At 44.7% G+C, this 17743-nt stretch overlaps 1 protein-coding gene across 5 annotated transcripts in view; it reads right to left on the bottom strand.

The window, feature by feature from the left end:
- Positions 1 to 1610: 1610 nt before the first annotated feature.
- The window catches only part of AK7 (adenylate kinase 7), a 76997-nt gene continuing 60864 nt past the window's right edge, over positions 1611 to 17743 (bottom strand). For all 5 annotated transcript variants that reach the window (XM_013057414.2, XM_013057415.2, XM_045073423.1 and 2 more), the window contains 6 exons: positions 15808 to 15936; positions 15138 to 15206; positions 9836 to 10033; positions 6706 to 6926; positions 4009 to 4167; positions 1611 to 3532 (listed from right to left, as the gene is read on the bottom strand). In XM_013057414.2, the coding sequence (XP_012912868.1) occupies positions 3494 to 3532; positions 4009 to 4167; positions 6706 to 6926; positions 9836 to 10033; positions 15138 to 15206; positions 15808 to 15936 (815 nt within the window). In that variant the 3' untranslated portion in view covers positions 1611 to 3493. The remainder of the gene's footprint in view (positions 3533 to 4008; positions 4168 to 6705; positions 6927 to 9835; positions 10034 to 15137; positions 15207 to 15807; positions 15937 to 17743) is intronic.

Raw genomic sequence — 17743 nt, 5'->3', positions numbered from 1 at the left:
AGCAGTGGAAGGGAGGGGCGAGTGGGCTTAGAAATTGGATTGGCCTTGCTTTCAACATTCTGGTGGAGGGCAGAGAGGGTTTCAAGGGGAAAATGATGAAATGCTCGGGAGAGGTCAAGTAGGATTTGACAGTTGGATTTGGAGGTCTTGAAGGACACTGGTAACCTTGATCTAAAGAGGGACAGGATACTGGGACCATGGCTGGAGGAGGCTGCAGAGGTCAAGGAAGTTTTCTGCATTTTAATCTGTTTCAGTCTCATTTTCTGTTTTGTTTGTTTGTTTTTAAAGATTTTATTTATCTGACAGAGAGAGCACAAGTAAGCAGAGTGGCAGGCAGAGGGAGAGAAAGAAGCAGGCTCTCTACTGAGCAGGGAGCCCGATGTTGGGCTTGATCCCAGGACCCTGGAATCATGACCTGAGCCAAAAGCAGCCATTTAACCAGTTGAGCCACCCAGGCGCCCCTCATTTTTTTTTGAAGTGTAGGAGCTAGTACATTAAGTTGGAAGCGAAGGGTGATGATCCAGAAACAAGGGAGAAATCTGGCTGTGAGAGAGAAGAGCAGTTCTAGGAGCAGCATCTGATGATGTGAGACAGGGTGGCATCCAGGCATAAGTCAGGAGTTGGTCCTAGATGGAAGCACAGAAGGGAAACAGAGCTAGTTTATAGTAGGAGGATAGAACGGCTCTTTGGATTGCTTGGGTTGCGTGGGTTTTCTCAGTGAACTAAGAAGCAAGGTCATGGAATGTATCCATCATGAAGGCAGGGAAGGTAAGTATTATGAAGGCTAATGACTTCAAACTTGAAGATGTGTTCTATTTACTTAGTGTCTTTGATTCTTTGATTAAAGTATCAGGGTCAAAAGTAGTGCAGGGAAGCAAAAGAAGAGATAATTGGATGTCACCAAAATGAAGAGATTTTGTGCATTCAAGGACACCTGTCAAGAGAGTGAAAAGACAAGCCATGGAATAGGGGGAAATATTTGCAAATCATATATCTGATAAGGGTCTTGCATGAAGAATATATAAAAGACTTGTATAGTTCAATAGCAAAAAGACAAATACAAAGTGAGCAAAGGACTTGAACGTACATGTCTCCCAAAGAAGATATACACATGGCCAGCAGGCATGTGTAAACATGCTTAGTCACAGTGTGACACACTTCAGACCCATTAGCATCACTGGCATGTGCACACACACACCCCACGTGCACACACACAATAACAAGCTTAAGTATGCAGAGAAATTGGAATCCTCCTGCATCGCTGGTGGGAGTGGCAATGATGCAGCTACTGTGGAGATGGTCAGCAGTTCCTCAGGAAGTTAAACATAGAATTACAGTGTGATAGCAATTCCGCTCCTAGGTATCTGCCCCCCCAATTGACACCAGCTGTTCAAACAAGAACCTGTACACAAATATGCATAGCATCATTTCACGGTGTCTAAAAGATGGAAATGACCCAAATTGTCCCTCAACAAATGAATGGTTCAAGAGCCTGTGGTGCATTTGTACAGTACAATATTATTCAGCCATCAACAGTATGAAGCCCTGATCCATGCCACGGCATGAGCCTTGGAGATATGCCCATGAAAGAAGACACGAAAGGCCACATATTGAGCGATTTTGTTTATGTAAATATCCAGAAGAAACAAATCTGTAGAGACAGGAAGCAGACTAGTGGTTGCCAGGAGCTGGGATGAAGGGATAGTACAGGGTACAGGATTTCCACTGGGGTGATGGAAAGGTTCTAAAACTAGGTAGTGATAATGCTTATCCAGGGCTGTGTGAGGCCAACACCATCTTGAGCAAATGCTGATGGTAGACAATCAGACAACTCTTCTTGAGCTCAAGCCTTCACTCACATTCTTTCCTTTTGTTTAATCACACCCTTAAGCACACCCTTAGGGCATAATGTCCATGATCTGCCCTGGAAATAGGACTCTGACACACCTATTCTTTGTCATTGTTGTTGTTCTAAAAGGGGAGGGGGCAGAGAAAGAGGGAGGGCCAGCAGGTTCCACCCCCAGTGGAGCTCAGTCTCACAACCTGAGATCATGACCAGAGCAGAAATCCAGTCAGAAGCTCAATGACTGAGCCACCCATGTGCCCCAACAGACACCTATTCTCTGATTGGGTGGACTTCCAGCCTCTAGGGCTATAAAAGCAGCTCTTGGTGGGGGAGGGGGGGGAGGGGGGGGGTTGGGGACCTACTGGTCTAGGGACTACCCTGAGACATACTTCTGTCCATAAATCTCCTTAATAAACCATTTCTTGTCAAGCTGGGCTTGTCAGCCTTTTTCTTTGGTCCTCCTGCTCCCTCAGCCCTAGGAAGTCGTTTTGCATATACCTCCCTTTCATGGAATAAATACAACCCATGCACCTAGTGCCACCGACTTGTACATTTTAAGAAGGTCGCAGTGGTAAATGTTATGTTGTATGTATTTTACTATAATAATAATAAAAAAAAAACAGTGCCGTTATATTCAAATTACATTATTTAAAGAGATGAAATATATTTTATTTTTTTAAGATTTTATTTATGTATTTGAGATAGAGTGAGCAAGAGAGATCAAGTAAGAGCAGGGGGGCAAAGGGGCGAGGGGGGACAGAGAGAGGGGAGAAGCAGGCTCTCCCCTGAGCAGGGGACTCAGGCTCTATCCCAGGACCATGGGATCACGACCTGAACCAAAGGATGACACTTAATGGACTGAGCCACCCAGGTGCCCAAGATGAAATATATTTTAATACATTTCTCATTCAGTGTAACTTCTCATAGTGTATAATTCTGGGAATTATGGGATTTTTCAAGCTGGAAAAGACCATAGGGATTGAATACTTATGGCTATATTATAAAGTTTGTTGAAAATATTTAACTTTTAATTACCACAAATACTAGGATTATTTATTCTGTTATGGTATTTTTTTCTACCAAAAGGTTTATAATTCTCTCTATGACTCATTGCTTAAGATACTGACCCTGAACTCAAAAATTTACCCCTGGAAACCAATGACATCTGACTTAGCATGAGTCACCAAAGCATAAACCATTGTCATTTCTTTCTGACACCATTGGCACTAGGGCAATAGCAAACTATGTAAAGTCATTAGCCTACATGTTCAAATAATATACAGTCTGATTCTCTTCATGCTATAAATTACTGTAAATCCAAGTGTGCAGAACACTTTGACTAAGAATGAAATGTTATATCAATATTTGTCCTATGAACTATACACAGATACTTCATCAATTTACCTTTAAAATACAGTTCTTTAACAAAGTCACTCATTGCCATCAGCTTTTTATAATGATTCTACTTAATAAAGTATTGGCCCCCCAAAATTATAAAGTATTAAGAAAAAATAAAGTATTTGCTTAGAGGGAAAACAAAGAATTTTCCAAAAACTGGAAAAGCATTTTTTTTCAAGCAGAATTCCAAATCACAATTTTAACCTCATCTCTAACTCTAAAGGTGTATCACACCCAATCTTTAAATTTTCACTGCGTTTCAGGATTGTTCTTGAAGAGATACTCTGCCTATAATTGAAAGAGAGGAAAAAAAAGACACATCAGTTTAGAAGACAGTACTACTACTGTTTATCATTTCAAAATAAAAGTACATAAATCTTTACTTTCAAAGAAGTAAGAAAATCTTACTATACACTGTGAAGGTCTTAAGAGGCTATTTCTCAAAAAAAAAAAAAAAAAAAAACGAGACACAATGCTTTCTCTATCTCAACTAGCTTTTTGTTTAGATTCGGGCATCTTTTTTTTTTTAATATTTTATTTATTTATTTGACAGACAGAGATCACAAGTAGGCAGAGAAGCAGGCAGAGAGAGAGGAGGAAGCAGGCTCCCTGCTGAGCAGAGAGCCCGATGCGGGACTCGATCCCAGGACCCTGGGATCATGACCTGAGCCAAAGGCAGAGGCTTTAACCCACTGAACCACCCAGGCGCCCCAGATTTGGGCATCTTTTAATTTCAAATTGATAGTAAAACAAATATCTCTTACCAGAAAATCAACGGGATCATCCGGTCTGACCTTACAACACTCATTCAGACCCTGCATCAGGGTTGGCATCACATGGGTCATTAAATAGTTTCTCAGGGGAATAGACTGGGCCTCTAGTAGTTCTCTTTCTTCTCTTTTCACTTCCTCTAGTCGCTTATTCTACAAATAGAACATTTGGGGGTTGGGGTAAACAGAAAGGGGAGAACACATTCACCTGATTCATCCCAGAGTACATTGGAACCCAATACTGCTGTACGTGGCCACTAGATTATGATCAAGTTGGCATCGCAAACAGCAGAGAAAAGATATAAATGGTGTTGTAACAACTGCTTAGTGTGCTAGAAAATAATAAACTGGATCCCAAACTCACATCTTAAATCAAGATAATTTCTAGCTGCCCAGATGAAGAAAGAGCCGGAGCGGGGGAAGAAAGGCATGAGGGAAAGAATCACAGAAGTGCTAATAGAAAGTCTAGAAGGTATTCATCTGGTGAACACGTGTTATTCCTTGCTTGGCATATGGTCCCTCCTCTCTTGGGAATAGTAATTCCAGATTCCTTTGAGAAATCTCCCTTCTTAGCCTGGTAGTTTAGGTGGGACTTAATCCCATCAGTCCAGCCCACCTCCTGCCCGTGGATATTAATAAAGGAGAAGCACATGAGGTAGAACCCAAGGATGATGCTAGAGTGGAGAGCAGAGCACAGATAGGGACCCCAGGTCCTTGATGAATCATCTGAGTCACATATCAAGCCTTGCCTGAAGCCAGCTCTACCTGCCGCCCCCCACTTGATTTGAGTGAATCGTTAAGTTTTCTTTATTTCTAAGCCATATTGAGTTTGCTTTTCTGTCACTTGCAAGATAAAGAGTCCTAGATGATATTATCTGTTAAAAAAGCATTTTTCCCAGCAAGACAGTAAATCCATAAACCAACATGGGAAATGGACTGATGGATTTAACTACACACAACAATAAAACTTCTCTATGTCCAGAAGACACACCATAAATGCTGTCAAAACATAAATGATGAGTTGAGAAAAAACATTTGCAACAGATTATAAAAAGCTAGGCTATCACGAGAGGAACACAATTTGCATACATCTGCACATAACTGACTCATCACCCCATCACTGTATGAAGCAGGTACTATCCTCCTCCTCCTCTCACAGATGGAGAAACGGAGACACAGAGAGAAATCTGTACAGAACCACAAAGCTACCCAGAGAAGGAGTGAGACTTTGACTCTAGCAACACAGCCTGGGAGACCCTTGTCTCATGAGCCCCCTCCTGTTTCTATGACTACACTACCTTATCGGGAGCTGTTCTTGCAAAATACTAAGAAAAGAACATACCGCCCAAACATGGGCAGAGAAAACGTGCAACATGAGAAATAGAAATGCCAATGAACAAAGGCAGAGTTGGTACATGCCTGACCCGAGAGATGAACATTAAAGCAATGGGATGGGGTTTTGGTTATCTGGTTGATATTTTGTGAGCAAAACTGAGAAAGCAGCATTGGAGGAAGTGTAGGGAAAGCCACTGGTAGACAAGGTGTGAGCTGCTCTACCCTTGCTAGAAGGTAGTTTCGAAATATGTATCAAAAATTACACCACGTGTAGTCTGACCTAACAAAATTCAGGAATTCATGCTAAGGAGATAATCGGGCACCCAAAGATGTGTGCTTAAGGACATCCTTCATCTCCCCGTCCCTTCCACAAATATTTGTTGAGTGTCTGTTAAGTTCAAGTCAAGTTCAAGTTGAGTGTCAAGCACAGTTCTTGGCATTGGACATGTGGTATTGAACAGCAATAGAAAAAAATCCTTGTCCTCATGTGATTTAAATTCTGTGCAGAGAAAAGACAGTAAGATAAATATATAAAATATATAGTCTCTGAGAATAAGTGCAAAGAGGGAAATTGAGACCTATAAAAGGGGATAGGCCATGCGATGGGGAGACGCAGGGGTTGACATTTTAAATATGGTGTGCAGGAAAGGCTTCCTTGGAAAGAGGGCTTTTTAGGAAAGACTCAAAGCAAATAAGGAAGTTAGCTGCAGACACTGTGTGTTGTTGAAATGCATCACGCCAGAACCTGGAAGGCCCCAATAACGAGTCTCATGGTGATGGAAGCCTGTGAAACGTTTGCACAGGGAATTGCCCACGTGGGTCTGTACATTAGAAGGACCGCCAGCGGCAGCTTGGGAACAGGCTGGAGATGGACAAGAGCCCAGCGGGGAGACCAGGGAGGAGGCACCATGATTCCAGCGAGAAACTCCGACCCTGATCAGAAGTGAGGAGCTGTGGGAGGTTCTGAGTGCGATTTTCAGTAGCAGAATAGGCAGGAATCCATGATTTGGGGAATCGAGAGGGTGAACGAGGCTGACCATCCAGGTGAGATGTGTAAATGGAGGAAAATCAGAGGAAATCCCAAGGTTGGCCTACGGCACCATGGGACCCAGTTACAAGAATCTGGATTATCAGTACTCCTGGTGAAGGCTAGGTGCTATTGCAATTATTTATCCCAAGCAAAAGACCACGGGCACCTTTTAGGAAATTGGCATATGACAAAACAAACCAAAACCAAAACAAACACAAACACATGCTTGGGTATTTCCATGACATTTCTCTAGGAGCAGGATGGGAAGTGCAGCTGCCAAAATGGCTTGGCGTCCCGCCCCCAGACCCGCGCACACACTCACGCACCCACTCCTCCCAGCGGGCGATCTTCTCCGCCAGCTCCACGGCTTCCCTGTGCTCCCGTTCCGCCTCCTCCATGGCCTCCTTGGCCAGCCTCTCCTCTGCAGCCCTCCGCTCCTCCTCGGCCTTCTCTTCTTCCGTTAGGCCATAATTTCGAGGCTCCCCAATCTCTTTGATGAGCTGTTTGATGGCAAGTCTGTTTTGAGGGTCTTCAAGTTTTCCTACATCTTTCAATACCAGGAGAGAGGAAGGAGATCAGCACACACTTACATTCTCCAAGGTACCACTCTGAGACCCCATTCGGGAAAATTTTTTGTTCTCATAAATGTGCTGTGGAAGTGTAAATCACCATGATGTGATGTTATGTTTTGTTACGTTAGGAAATGACCACACTGGGCTTTGCTGTTCCGGTGGCCAGGATGGCTCAGGATTTCTTGGCTCACGAGCAAATACCAGCCCTGTGTCTGGGAGTCCTGGGTCTGGGAGGAAGGGGGGGGCTCTGTTTTTGAGCTCTGACAGCGCTGATTTTGAGCAGTGGGGGATGGGTGGGATGGACTTCCTTAAAAAAAAAAAAAAGAGTTCTCCATGCCTGGAAGCATCCAAGCAGAGAGAGATGCTGCTGTGGGGGTTCCCACAGGAGAAAGCCCTATACTTGCTGAAAGCCCGACAGGACTTCCCCCATTTCCTTTTCTTCTTCTTCTTTTTTTTTTTTTTTTTTCCTGTTTCTGAAACTCAATGATCCTGGGATACATTTTTAATTAATAAGTAAAACAAACCATTTCAGTTAGCCTACTTGAATAGGGAAAAGTCCAAATTCTAGAATATCCAACTAATTAAACATCGAGACCAAAACAACAACAACAACAAAAAACCAGCAGCAGCTTTTTGGTAAACCATGGGTTTCTCTACAAAGTTGCTCCACTCTACATTCTACACCCACTCTCTTGGGTTTGCTAGGAAAGTGCCCCCATCAGAAGGGTGTGCAGTGGACGATTTTTGTTCTCAGCGCCTCAGATCTTCCTAGGAGTAGGGACCTTGCCCTCATGGCACAACCATCGTCACGCCCCCCCCCCGCCCTTCCTACACTATGACCTTGACCCAGACTAGAGGCACCTCTAGCTTCTGCTTGGGAAGAGGGGAAGAAGGGTCAATATACATCACTTGGTGGGAGGAAGCAAGCCCCCAAAAGTGAACAAAAGCAAAATAAAACAAAATTCATATATTCCATGCCTTGCCTGCACTCTGACACTTTAATGTATTTCTCCCAATTTCTCTAACAGTAATTACAACTTGATGTGCTTGAAAGTGCTCTGAAACACTTTTGAAGAGGCTCAGTTTTGGAGACCAGGGCTGCCCAAACCTATACTTGTGCCCTGACCCTGGGATAGGGGAACTGCTGATTGGGGATGGGAACCTGCCCAAACCATGACTTTGGATTTGCCCTTCTAGGGCTGTGTTATTAGGGTGGAAGGTCTAGTTCTAGGCTTGGCTCCCAGGATAGAAACTCCTGGGCTGTGGGGCAACCCCAGTTCACTACGTGAATGATGGAGGAGAGATGCTGGTCCAAAGAGCCAGAAACAAAGAGACTCTGAGAGAGGAGAGAAGTCCAGACTTGCCAAGAGAAAATGCAGGTGTCAGCCCTGTTCCTGATCCTTCTCGGGCAGGGCCCGGTAGCCTGCATTCCTGACCTTGACCCCTCCCCCACACCCATCCCCACTAAGATTTATCTCTCCTTTCCCTTTAACATCATCTCCTCCTCGTCAGGATGGAGATGAGGTCAGATGTGACCAGCACACACACAATGACCTCGCATCCAGTCCTCCCTTCGTTTCTGTCTTTCTCAACATTTCTCCCCAGGGCTTTCCTGATTTTTCCATAAATCACTTTCTGAGCATTACTGAAAAGATGGCAATCACTGTTTTTGTGCAATGTCCTCACCATTCTCTCCCAATTCTCTAATCAAATAGGGTGAGCTACTTTCCATATTAGTAGATTCAAATCCTAAGGTTTTACATGGAAAATGTGAGTCTGGGGCACACAGGAGGACAAAACCCAATCACTTCTTCGGGGGCCAAACAGATTTTGTAGATTTATAAATTGCATTATCTTTTTATTGCTTAACAGCACACTATGTCATGTCTTAGTAATAACAAAATTAGTCAACCATTGCACCAGACACTTCCTATCTCCTATCTCTGCATTTGTAATAACTCTACAAGGCAGGGGGTATTTTCCCATTTCACAGATGAGAACACAGATGAGCAGAGCCAGCCCTGAGACCAGCTCTCCTGCTTCATGTGGACATGATTCCTTGGCGGTACACCTCCCGGCACTCCAGGGTCCAGATGCTGTCCTCTCTGGCTCTTGAGGGCAAAGAGAGACCCTGAAAGACCTCCAGGGGTCAGCCTGGCCACTGAGTTCTACCAGGCTAGGGGTTCCTCACCAAACTCGGGGGAGGAAGAAATGTCAAGATCCAGGAAGCCAGAAAGGAAGTTCAGCGCTTCACCAAAGTCCAGGGAAGTAGAAACACCCTATGACAGCTGAGATTTGAAGCCAGGAACAGTGATGGCCAAGTGAGGCTGATGACAAATCCTACTTACTGAGCGCCTGCTGGCTGCTGAGATCTGAGTTCAGTGCTTACTGGAAATAAAGGGGAATGCGGTGAAGGACAATTTGCTTTCTGAGTAGCAGTGGGGGTCAGACAGCCAGTCTAAAGGCCAGGAGGGGCTCTGGGAAGAGCATCAGGGCCCTGCAAAGCTCTGGGGACAAAACACTGCCCCCACGGAAGCAGCCGGCAGCAAATATACATATCTTTGAAGTGTCCTTCAAAAAAAATGCCACTTTGGTATTCGATTTCATAACCTATGCATATATTTTCGTATGCCCCAACAACCCCCCACCACACACCAAATCCTCACGTAGAAAGACTCCCCAGAAGGAAAGCCCTGTTTGTCCTGTGATCTCCTGGCCCCAGGGACATAAGCTCTGCTTCCCTGTCCCGCCCTCAGCCCTGCGACAGACTCCAGACTCCACAGACTCCAGACTCGCACCAGGGGTGCCTGGGGGCGGAGGGATGGGGTCCTGACACTTGTCAGTGGTTCTTCACGTTGACCTTAGTCTCGAGCCTCGCTCATACCAATATGTATCGGGTGGATTTCAATCTCATCGAAATAGTTGATGACAGTCTCATCCTCGGTATTGAGGTCCCGGTAGTTGCTCAGGGCCCGGAGGAAGCGGTCCTGGCTGTAGTGGGTTCCCGCCACGATGCTCTCGGGGAGGTTCATCACCCGCTCCTTCAGGAACTCATCCGAGGCGTCCAGCACGCAAACGAACTCTGGGGAGAGAGCGGGGCTCCTGAGTTAACCCGAGGAATGGAGGGTCTAACCCGCAGGTGGCCCGGGCCAGCGCTAACCGAAACGTCCGGTGCCCGGGCCGGACCTCAGTGACTAACTGGCCTCCCTGCCGTCTCTCCCCGAGGAGAGTACATGCATACAAATCACTGACGGTTCCAGACGCCTCCCCATGAGGCCCAGCCAGCTGGTACTCTGTGAGATCTGTTAGTTTTCTCTTTTTCCCCTTCTTCCTTTCTCATTCTTTCCCTCCTTTCTTCCTTTTAAGAAAAAAAAAAAAAGCAGAAATTGGAAAGCGCAAATCTCTAATGAGAAAAATATAGCAAATAAAATGCCAAATAGCAAATGGTAGCAAATCTAATCATCGAGTAAAAAGAAATCCGATAACAAAAAGCAGCAGAAATCGGAATTAGCGCATCTCTGAAAACCCTGTGGCATCACCCATCAGCTGCCGCCCAGCCAGGCCCCCTGCACCTTCCCCTGCCGCCCTGCACAGCCTCACAGGCTCCCAAGGAGACTAGCGGCTGAGCGAACTGATGGCCCATTTGGCCAATTAATAAAAACAAGGGCTCCCCCTGGGACTTGAGTTTCCCCAGATCCAGCTCTTCTCACGTAATGCAACTGGCCAGGAAGCGTCTGCCTCCCATTCAACAGAGCGCCTATCTGATGTCTGACCCGGGAATCAGATTAACGATAGGGGTCATTTCATCCACCTGTGATTTTCTATTAACCTGTGAAAGCAGCTGTTTCTCCAGCTTCCCATATAAGTTCGGTGGATGTAAGTTGCGTGAATGAGTCATCAGAGCACACATCAGTGAAACAGACTTTCTAGGTGAGTTACTATTCTCAGAGGTTCTCAGCGTGGTCAGAGTACACGGGTGCCCAGATCATTAACCAATAGCGTGCTACCCGTAAGAGTCCGGAGAAGCCTGGAAGCCGTTTAATTTTTATCCTGAAATAGTACTGGTTCCCTGTGGGCCAACCTGGGCCCATCACCTGACTTTGTAAATTAAATTTAATTGAGATACTTACAGATTAATTAATTAATTAATTAAATTGTATTGGTTGGCCACATAATAAGGCCATCTTCACTCAAATGCATTCTAATAAGATTTCTTGAATGAATGAGAAAAGGAAGCGTACAGAGCAGAGCCCAGAGCAGAGGGTGCCTACAGAGCAAGTGGCCCTCCACTGAGTACCATCTGCTCCCTGCGTTAACAGTGAAAATCAAGGTTGAGGACAGAGCTTGCAGAACAAGATCCAGTAAATTCATAACCATAGTCTGAAGCTGCCACTATTCTGACCTATTTTAATTTAGTTTAGATGCTCATCTGTGATCATCTGATTTTGATGAGTGGCTATACTCTGAAAAGGAGAGGAGATAGCTAGACCTCCAAATGCCGGTATAGTACTTGAATTGAAATGATGTCAACAAAGTCATTGAAATTTGAATCTAGTTAAGCCCCATGACGTCAGACACCTAGAAGAAAAGTTAATAAATCTGTTAGTGATCTAAGACGTTTAAAATGCGATGCTGGGGGCGCCTGGGTGGCTCAGTGGGTTAAGCCGCTGCCTTCGGCTCAGGTCATGATCTCAGGGTCCTGGGATCGAGTCCCGCATCGGGCTCTCTGCTCAGCAGGGAGCCTGCTTCCCCCTCTCTCTCTGCCTGCCTCTCCATCTACTTGTGATTTCTCTCTGTCAAATAAATAAAATCTTTAAAAAAAAATAAATGCGATGCTGTATTTTTCTTCCCAGTGACTGGGAGAAGAAAGCTTCCGGTTAGCCAAACACCAAGAACACTGATGGACTTGGCTTCTAACTTTCAAGAATTTTAGCAGGATGAAATATATTCCCCACTAGATGGTTTCTTCTTCTTTTTTTTTTTCTTTTTCTTTTGGAAGCTCTACACCCAACATAGGGCTTGTACTCCTGACTCCAAGATCAAGAGTTGCGTGCTCTATTGCCTGAGGCAGCCAGGTGATATTTTTTAAAGTCCTTTCTCTCTTATGATTCAGACAGAACTTCAGGATTTTGCAGTATCTCGAGATAATGATTCAGAACATTTACTGTCCTGGGGAGCCTGGGTGGAGCGGTTGGTTGAATATCCTACTTTTGATTTTAGCTCAGGTTGTGATCTCAGATTTGGGAGATTAAGCCCGTGTTGGGCTCCCAGCTCAGCTCAGCGTCTGCTTGGGATTCTCTCCCTCTCTCTCTGCTCCTCCTCCCACTCACTGCTCTCTCTCTCTCTCAAATAAACAAATCTTTTTTTTTTTTTTTTAAAGGAACATCTACTATCCTTGTACTGGCTATGGATAGCAAGTAAGAGATTTCTGCTTGGTAGATTGTATATAACAAGGAGATCATTGTGTTTGGCTATCTAGAGTCATGAGAAATCTGTGTTTTGTTTTGTTTTGTTTTGTTTTGTTTTAAGATTTATTTATTTATTTGAAAGGGGGCAGAGGGAGAAAGAGACAGAGAATGTTGAGCAGACTCCCCACTGAGCATGACACAGGCCTTGTTCTCACGACCCATGAGATCACGACCTGAGCCAGTATCATGAATTGGACACTTAACCAAGTAAGCCCCCCAGGTGCCCCTGAAAATCTGCACTTTAAACATTTTTTAAAAGATTTTATTTAGTTTTCAGAGAGAGAGAGAGCACAAGCAGGGGGGAGCAGCAGGCTCCCCACTGAGCAAGGAGCCCACTGCGGGGCTCCATCACCCTGAGATCATGACTCGAGCCAAAGGCAGATGCTTAATGACTGAGCCACCCAGGTGTCCCTAAAACATATTTTCCATAGTAAGCAAACAGACAACTGTATTTATTTATCTTCATTTTTTTAAGTAGGCTCCACGTCCAATGTGGAGATCAAACTCATGACCCTGAGATCTAGAGAAGCGTGTTCTACTGCTCCAGCCAGGAGCCCCAAGCAGGTATGAGTTTAAACTTAACCGGCTTCAACCACGAGATCTGAAAAGAACTGACCTAGATGCAGGCTAGCAGCCGTTATAAAAGGCAGTGGTTTATCAAGGAGAGAGAACACCACCTATGACTGGGTCAACCATAGACTCAAGTGTGTCACCACTCCAATCAAGCATGGGGACTTGTATTAATCAGATTTATTATTTTCTGTATCTTACGATGTTTTGACATCTCGGGGGGAACGTTACAGACCTGAAGAGAGACTGCCTCTTTCAGGACTGGCTAATTCCTAAAGATGGCCAACTACTTACTCAGGAGAATGGCCGTCATGTGCAAAGTGACCACCCCATTTATAAATCTCACACATCAAGCCGCTAATATTTCCCTTGCCTTAAACCATCCCAGAGCCAGGCACCAGGGAACTAGAGAGCAAAACCCACTGGAACTGGCTCAAAGTAGCCAATCCTCTTAAAAAAAAAAAAAAGCTATTTCCTCAGCCCTGCCTTGCCTTTCCCGCAGAAACCCCAATTAAGGCAATGGCCTAGGCTTCCCCTCACTGCTTCTTGCTTCCTACTTCCTGACCAAATCTGGCTCATTTCCCCACACGATCTAGACGGTATACCCCCTACTCTGGGGTCCCTTCTTTCAATGGCAATAGCCTCTCCTGTCCTCACCCAGCCACCTCCCTGTATTAAAATTCTCTGAATACAGATGAGACAATCCTCTCATTTCTTCCAGGAAGACAGAAAATAATGACCATTTCCAGAAAGAAGATAATTTACTAAGAGCAGACTAAACATTCCAAAGAGATGACACATTTGACCCGTTTGGACCATGTCCAGCAGAGGGAGAGCAGCCCAGTAGACCACAGTTAAGAATCTGAGCGCTTCACGTTTGTGATTCCATTTCCTGGAAGGGTTTCATTAACTCTGTGTTTTGGAGGCAGAGGAAAGAGGAGACCGAGTTTGAATTTAAGCCATTTCGTGTACCAGGGAAATGGTCTCAGGTAAGTCTCTGGGCTTTCGCTTCTGGATCAGGTAACCGTGGGAGTAACTGCAGCCTGGCAGGACTGTGCAAAGAAAGGTTCAAGGAATTCCTATCTCGTGCGGTTCTGGACACATGATGGACGAACAGTTCAGGGCAGTGCTGAGGATTTGGCAGGCGGTTTGCAATGAATGAATATTGCCCAGAAGTGATAAACTCTCAGAAACCAGAGAGATCTGGTTATTTAGTCGACTTTAGTTTTTAACTTTTTCCGAGCCCAACACTTATGTTCATGGGAAATTTGAGACAACCCGCCCCTTTAGTATTGCAAACGCCCTGCCCCAGGCTTCAGGGCCTCAGGCAAATAAATAGTAACTACATCCCTGAGGATGACTGCTTTCTGGGGGCCCCAGTGCTTCCAGTAGCTTCATGGCAAGCTCTTCCTGGACCAAGGGGAGAGGGTTACAGCCATACACTGACTCCCGTGCAGACTCTGACGCAAGCGAGCACGCTCCCCCTACAATCCTAAGAGATGACCTCGGGCTCACTTGCTGAGAAAAGCTGTTTTTGTGTTTCCTATGATGATATCGCATGCAAACTGATTAAAAAAAACAACAATCTTAAAAGTTCAAGACAAGGCCACAAGAAATGTCAGCCAGGCTGACAGTCAGCAAATCCTTTTTCATGGAATAAGTTGTTTACACTTTACTTCCAAGAGGACATTGTGCAACATCTGTGTATCTACGTGAACAGTGAACAGCTCGGCACCTGTCCAGTCTCAACCCTGGATTTGGGAAAGATGGGAAAGATGAGGGCATGGCTACCACCAAAAACGGGAGGAAGGGCCCAGTCCCTGGTGGTCTTGCCAACTGGCTCAGAAGTCAAACCATCAGGGGACTGGCCTCCCTGTGCTTCGTTCCCAGAGGGAGCAGCAGAAACAAACATTCTCAAAGACTCCTGTCCATTTCAGAACTTAATATTCCTGTATTTCTGATTGTTGCCTCCCATACATTCCCTAGCTTGAGAGCTTATGTTTAAGGGTATCGTTTTACACCCCACCCCCCGACAAAAAAAAGAGCAGGCGGAGAAAGATCTGCTTTATTGACATAAAAAAGATGGTTTGGGTGCAAAATGGCATTCCTCTAAATATGACCTTTGAGAAATAAATATTTTAAACTTACCGGGTATGATTAGTTTATCAAAGGGGAACATTTTGCCTCTGACTTCTTCTTCTTCTTCCTCGTCTTCTTCTAATAAAATAAAATATACATTCTCGTATTTATTACGTGCTATCACTGTGGACAGCCCCTCAGCAAAATATTAAAATATTTAACTAGAAGTTAACTAGAAAACTAACGATAAATAGAAAAAGCATGTGTTTTAGACAGTCCCTCTGATGTGCAAATTTTAACTGAGTCACTATTACTATGATATGTTGCAACTTATCTGAAGGTGAGCACTCAGATGAAGGAGGGGTGTCTGGCTGGCTCAGTCCACACAGCACACGGCTCTTGACCTCAGCATCATGAGTTTGAGCCCCACGGTGGGGGTAGAGTTTACACAAAGAAAGAAAGAAAATCTTTTTTTTTTTTTTTTAAAGATTTTATTTATTTATTTGTCAGAGAGCAAGCAAGCGCGAGCGAGCACAGGCAGACAGAGTGGAAGGCAGAGTCAGAGGGAGAAGCAGGCTCCCTGCGGAGCAAGGAGCCCGATGTGGGACTCGATCCCAGGACGCTGGGATCATGACCTGAGCCGAAGGCAGCTGCTTAACCAACTGAGCCACCCAGGCGTCCCGAAAGAAAGAAAAATTTTAAAAAAATAATAAAAAATAAGGGGAACGCTCGAACTCACGATTGAACAGGTCTTTAGCTTGATCATAGGTCTTCGGGAATCCATCCAAAATATAACCTTGATTCCTGCAAGGCATTGATTTCAACTTTTCTTTGATAAATCTAATTACATATTGATCTTCTAGTTGGCCTGGTAAAAAGAAAAATATATATATTACTAGGGAGTCACATTATTCATGGGGATTACAAAGTCATCTCAAAATTGTTGTGTAGTCCAAGTAACTACTGAAAATCTTTTATTTTCCCTTAAAGTTACAAATATGTGGTTTTGTATTCTGAACATGATCCACTGAGCTGTAATGCACAATAAAATAGGAGAACCCCATGTGCTTGTCTGCAATAAAGAACAGAAACAAATGCTGATGTCTGCAGTTCCCAAATTTTCTTCTGGGTGAAGTCACAACTTCTGGGTGAAGTGGAACGTGTATTCCCGTGTGCCAGCAGAGTTCACTCAATTCTGTGTTGATATTATGCCTTCATCTGTAGCCTTCTAGCCTTAAGACATGGTAATAATAGCCTTAATACATAGCGATAAATGTTTGTGCTGTAAGAGTTAAGTGAGATAGTATTCACATGTGTTGTTAACACATGACTTATTAATAATGGAATAACAGTAATAAATATTTGCTGCATCGGAACACAAATCAAGCTTGGGGTCCCTGGCTGGCTCAGTTGGTAGAGCATGCAACTGATCTTGGAGTGGTGAGTTCGAGGCCCACAGTGGGTGTAGAGATTACTTAAAAATAGAAAGTAAAAAATAAATTAAAGTCGAGGGCGCCTGGGTGGCTCAGTGGGTTAAGCCTCTGCCTTCAGCTCAGGTCATGATCTCAGGGTCCTGGGATCGAGTCCCATGTTGGGCTTTCTGCTCAGCAGGGAGCCTGCTTCCTTCTCTCTCTCTGCCTGCCTCTCTGTCTACTTGTGATCTCTCTCTGTCCAATAAATAAAAAAAATCTTAAAAAAATTAAAAAAAAATTAAAAATTAAAATAATAAAAGTCGAGGGCGCCTGGGTGGCTTAGTGGGTTAAGCCGCTGCCTTCTGCTCAGGTCATGATTTCAGGGTCCTGGGATCGAGGCCCGCATCAGGTTCTCCGCTCAGCAGGGAGCCTGCTTCCCTTCCTTTCTCTCTGCCTGCCTCTCTGCCTGTGATCTCTGTGTGTTGGATAAATAAATAAAATCTTTAAAAAATAAAAATTAAAAAAAAATCGAGCTTGATCTAACTCTCAAAGGCACGGTTCTCTTTAAAGCTGCAGGAACCAACATCCTCCCTACCCGGGTCTCTCCAAATCTGCACTCACGACCTTGGCCCTACTACACAGTTCCCTCCAGAGCCTTGGACGCCCGGTTCCTGCGGTGCATGGCATCGCTGAGGATGGAGAAGTTTGTCCTAAAACTGCCACAACGGTTGAAGGATCAAATGATGCAGCTTCCCTGTGACAGTCACATGTTACTCTATCACAATCATCAGACGGCCACTGTTTCTGAGACCTGGCCCTGCCTTTACGTTACTGATGTGGGCATTACTGCATCGTGGGGTGGGAACTTTGAGTGACTGATCTACAAAGCCCTTTCTAGGCTCACACCATACTTTTAGTTTATCAGTGGGTCTACGATATAAAATAGTTTTGGTCTCTCTCTCTCTCCTTTTTTAATTTTGTTTGAAAGAGAGAGGGAGATCATCTTTTTTTTGCAAGGAGCCCTACTCACTCAATCCCAGGGTGCTGGGATCCTGACCTGAGGCAAAGGCAGACGATTACCTGACTGAGCCCCCTAGGTCCCCCAGGGGCAATCTTAAGCAGCTCAGACACGGGGCTCCATCTCACAACCCTGAGATCATGGCCTAAGCCAAAATCGAGAGTCACACGCTTAACAGACTGAGCCAACCTAGCATCGGGGTTTATTTATTTATTTATTTATTTAATTTGGCAGACAGAGATCAC

The sequence above is a fragment of the Mustela putorius genome, unplaced genomic scaffold, assembly GCF_011764305.1.
Source record: "Mustela putorius furo isolate JIRA1106 unplaced genomic scaffold, ASM1176430v1.1 tig00000129_pilon_pilon_pilon, whole genome shotgun sequence".
NCBI lineage: Eukaryota > Metazoa > Chordata > Mammalia > Carnivora > Mustelidae > Mustela > Mustela putorius.
This window is presented reverse-complemented; position numbering and strand designations above follow the sequence as displayed.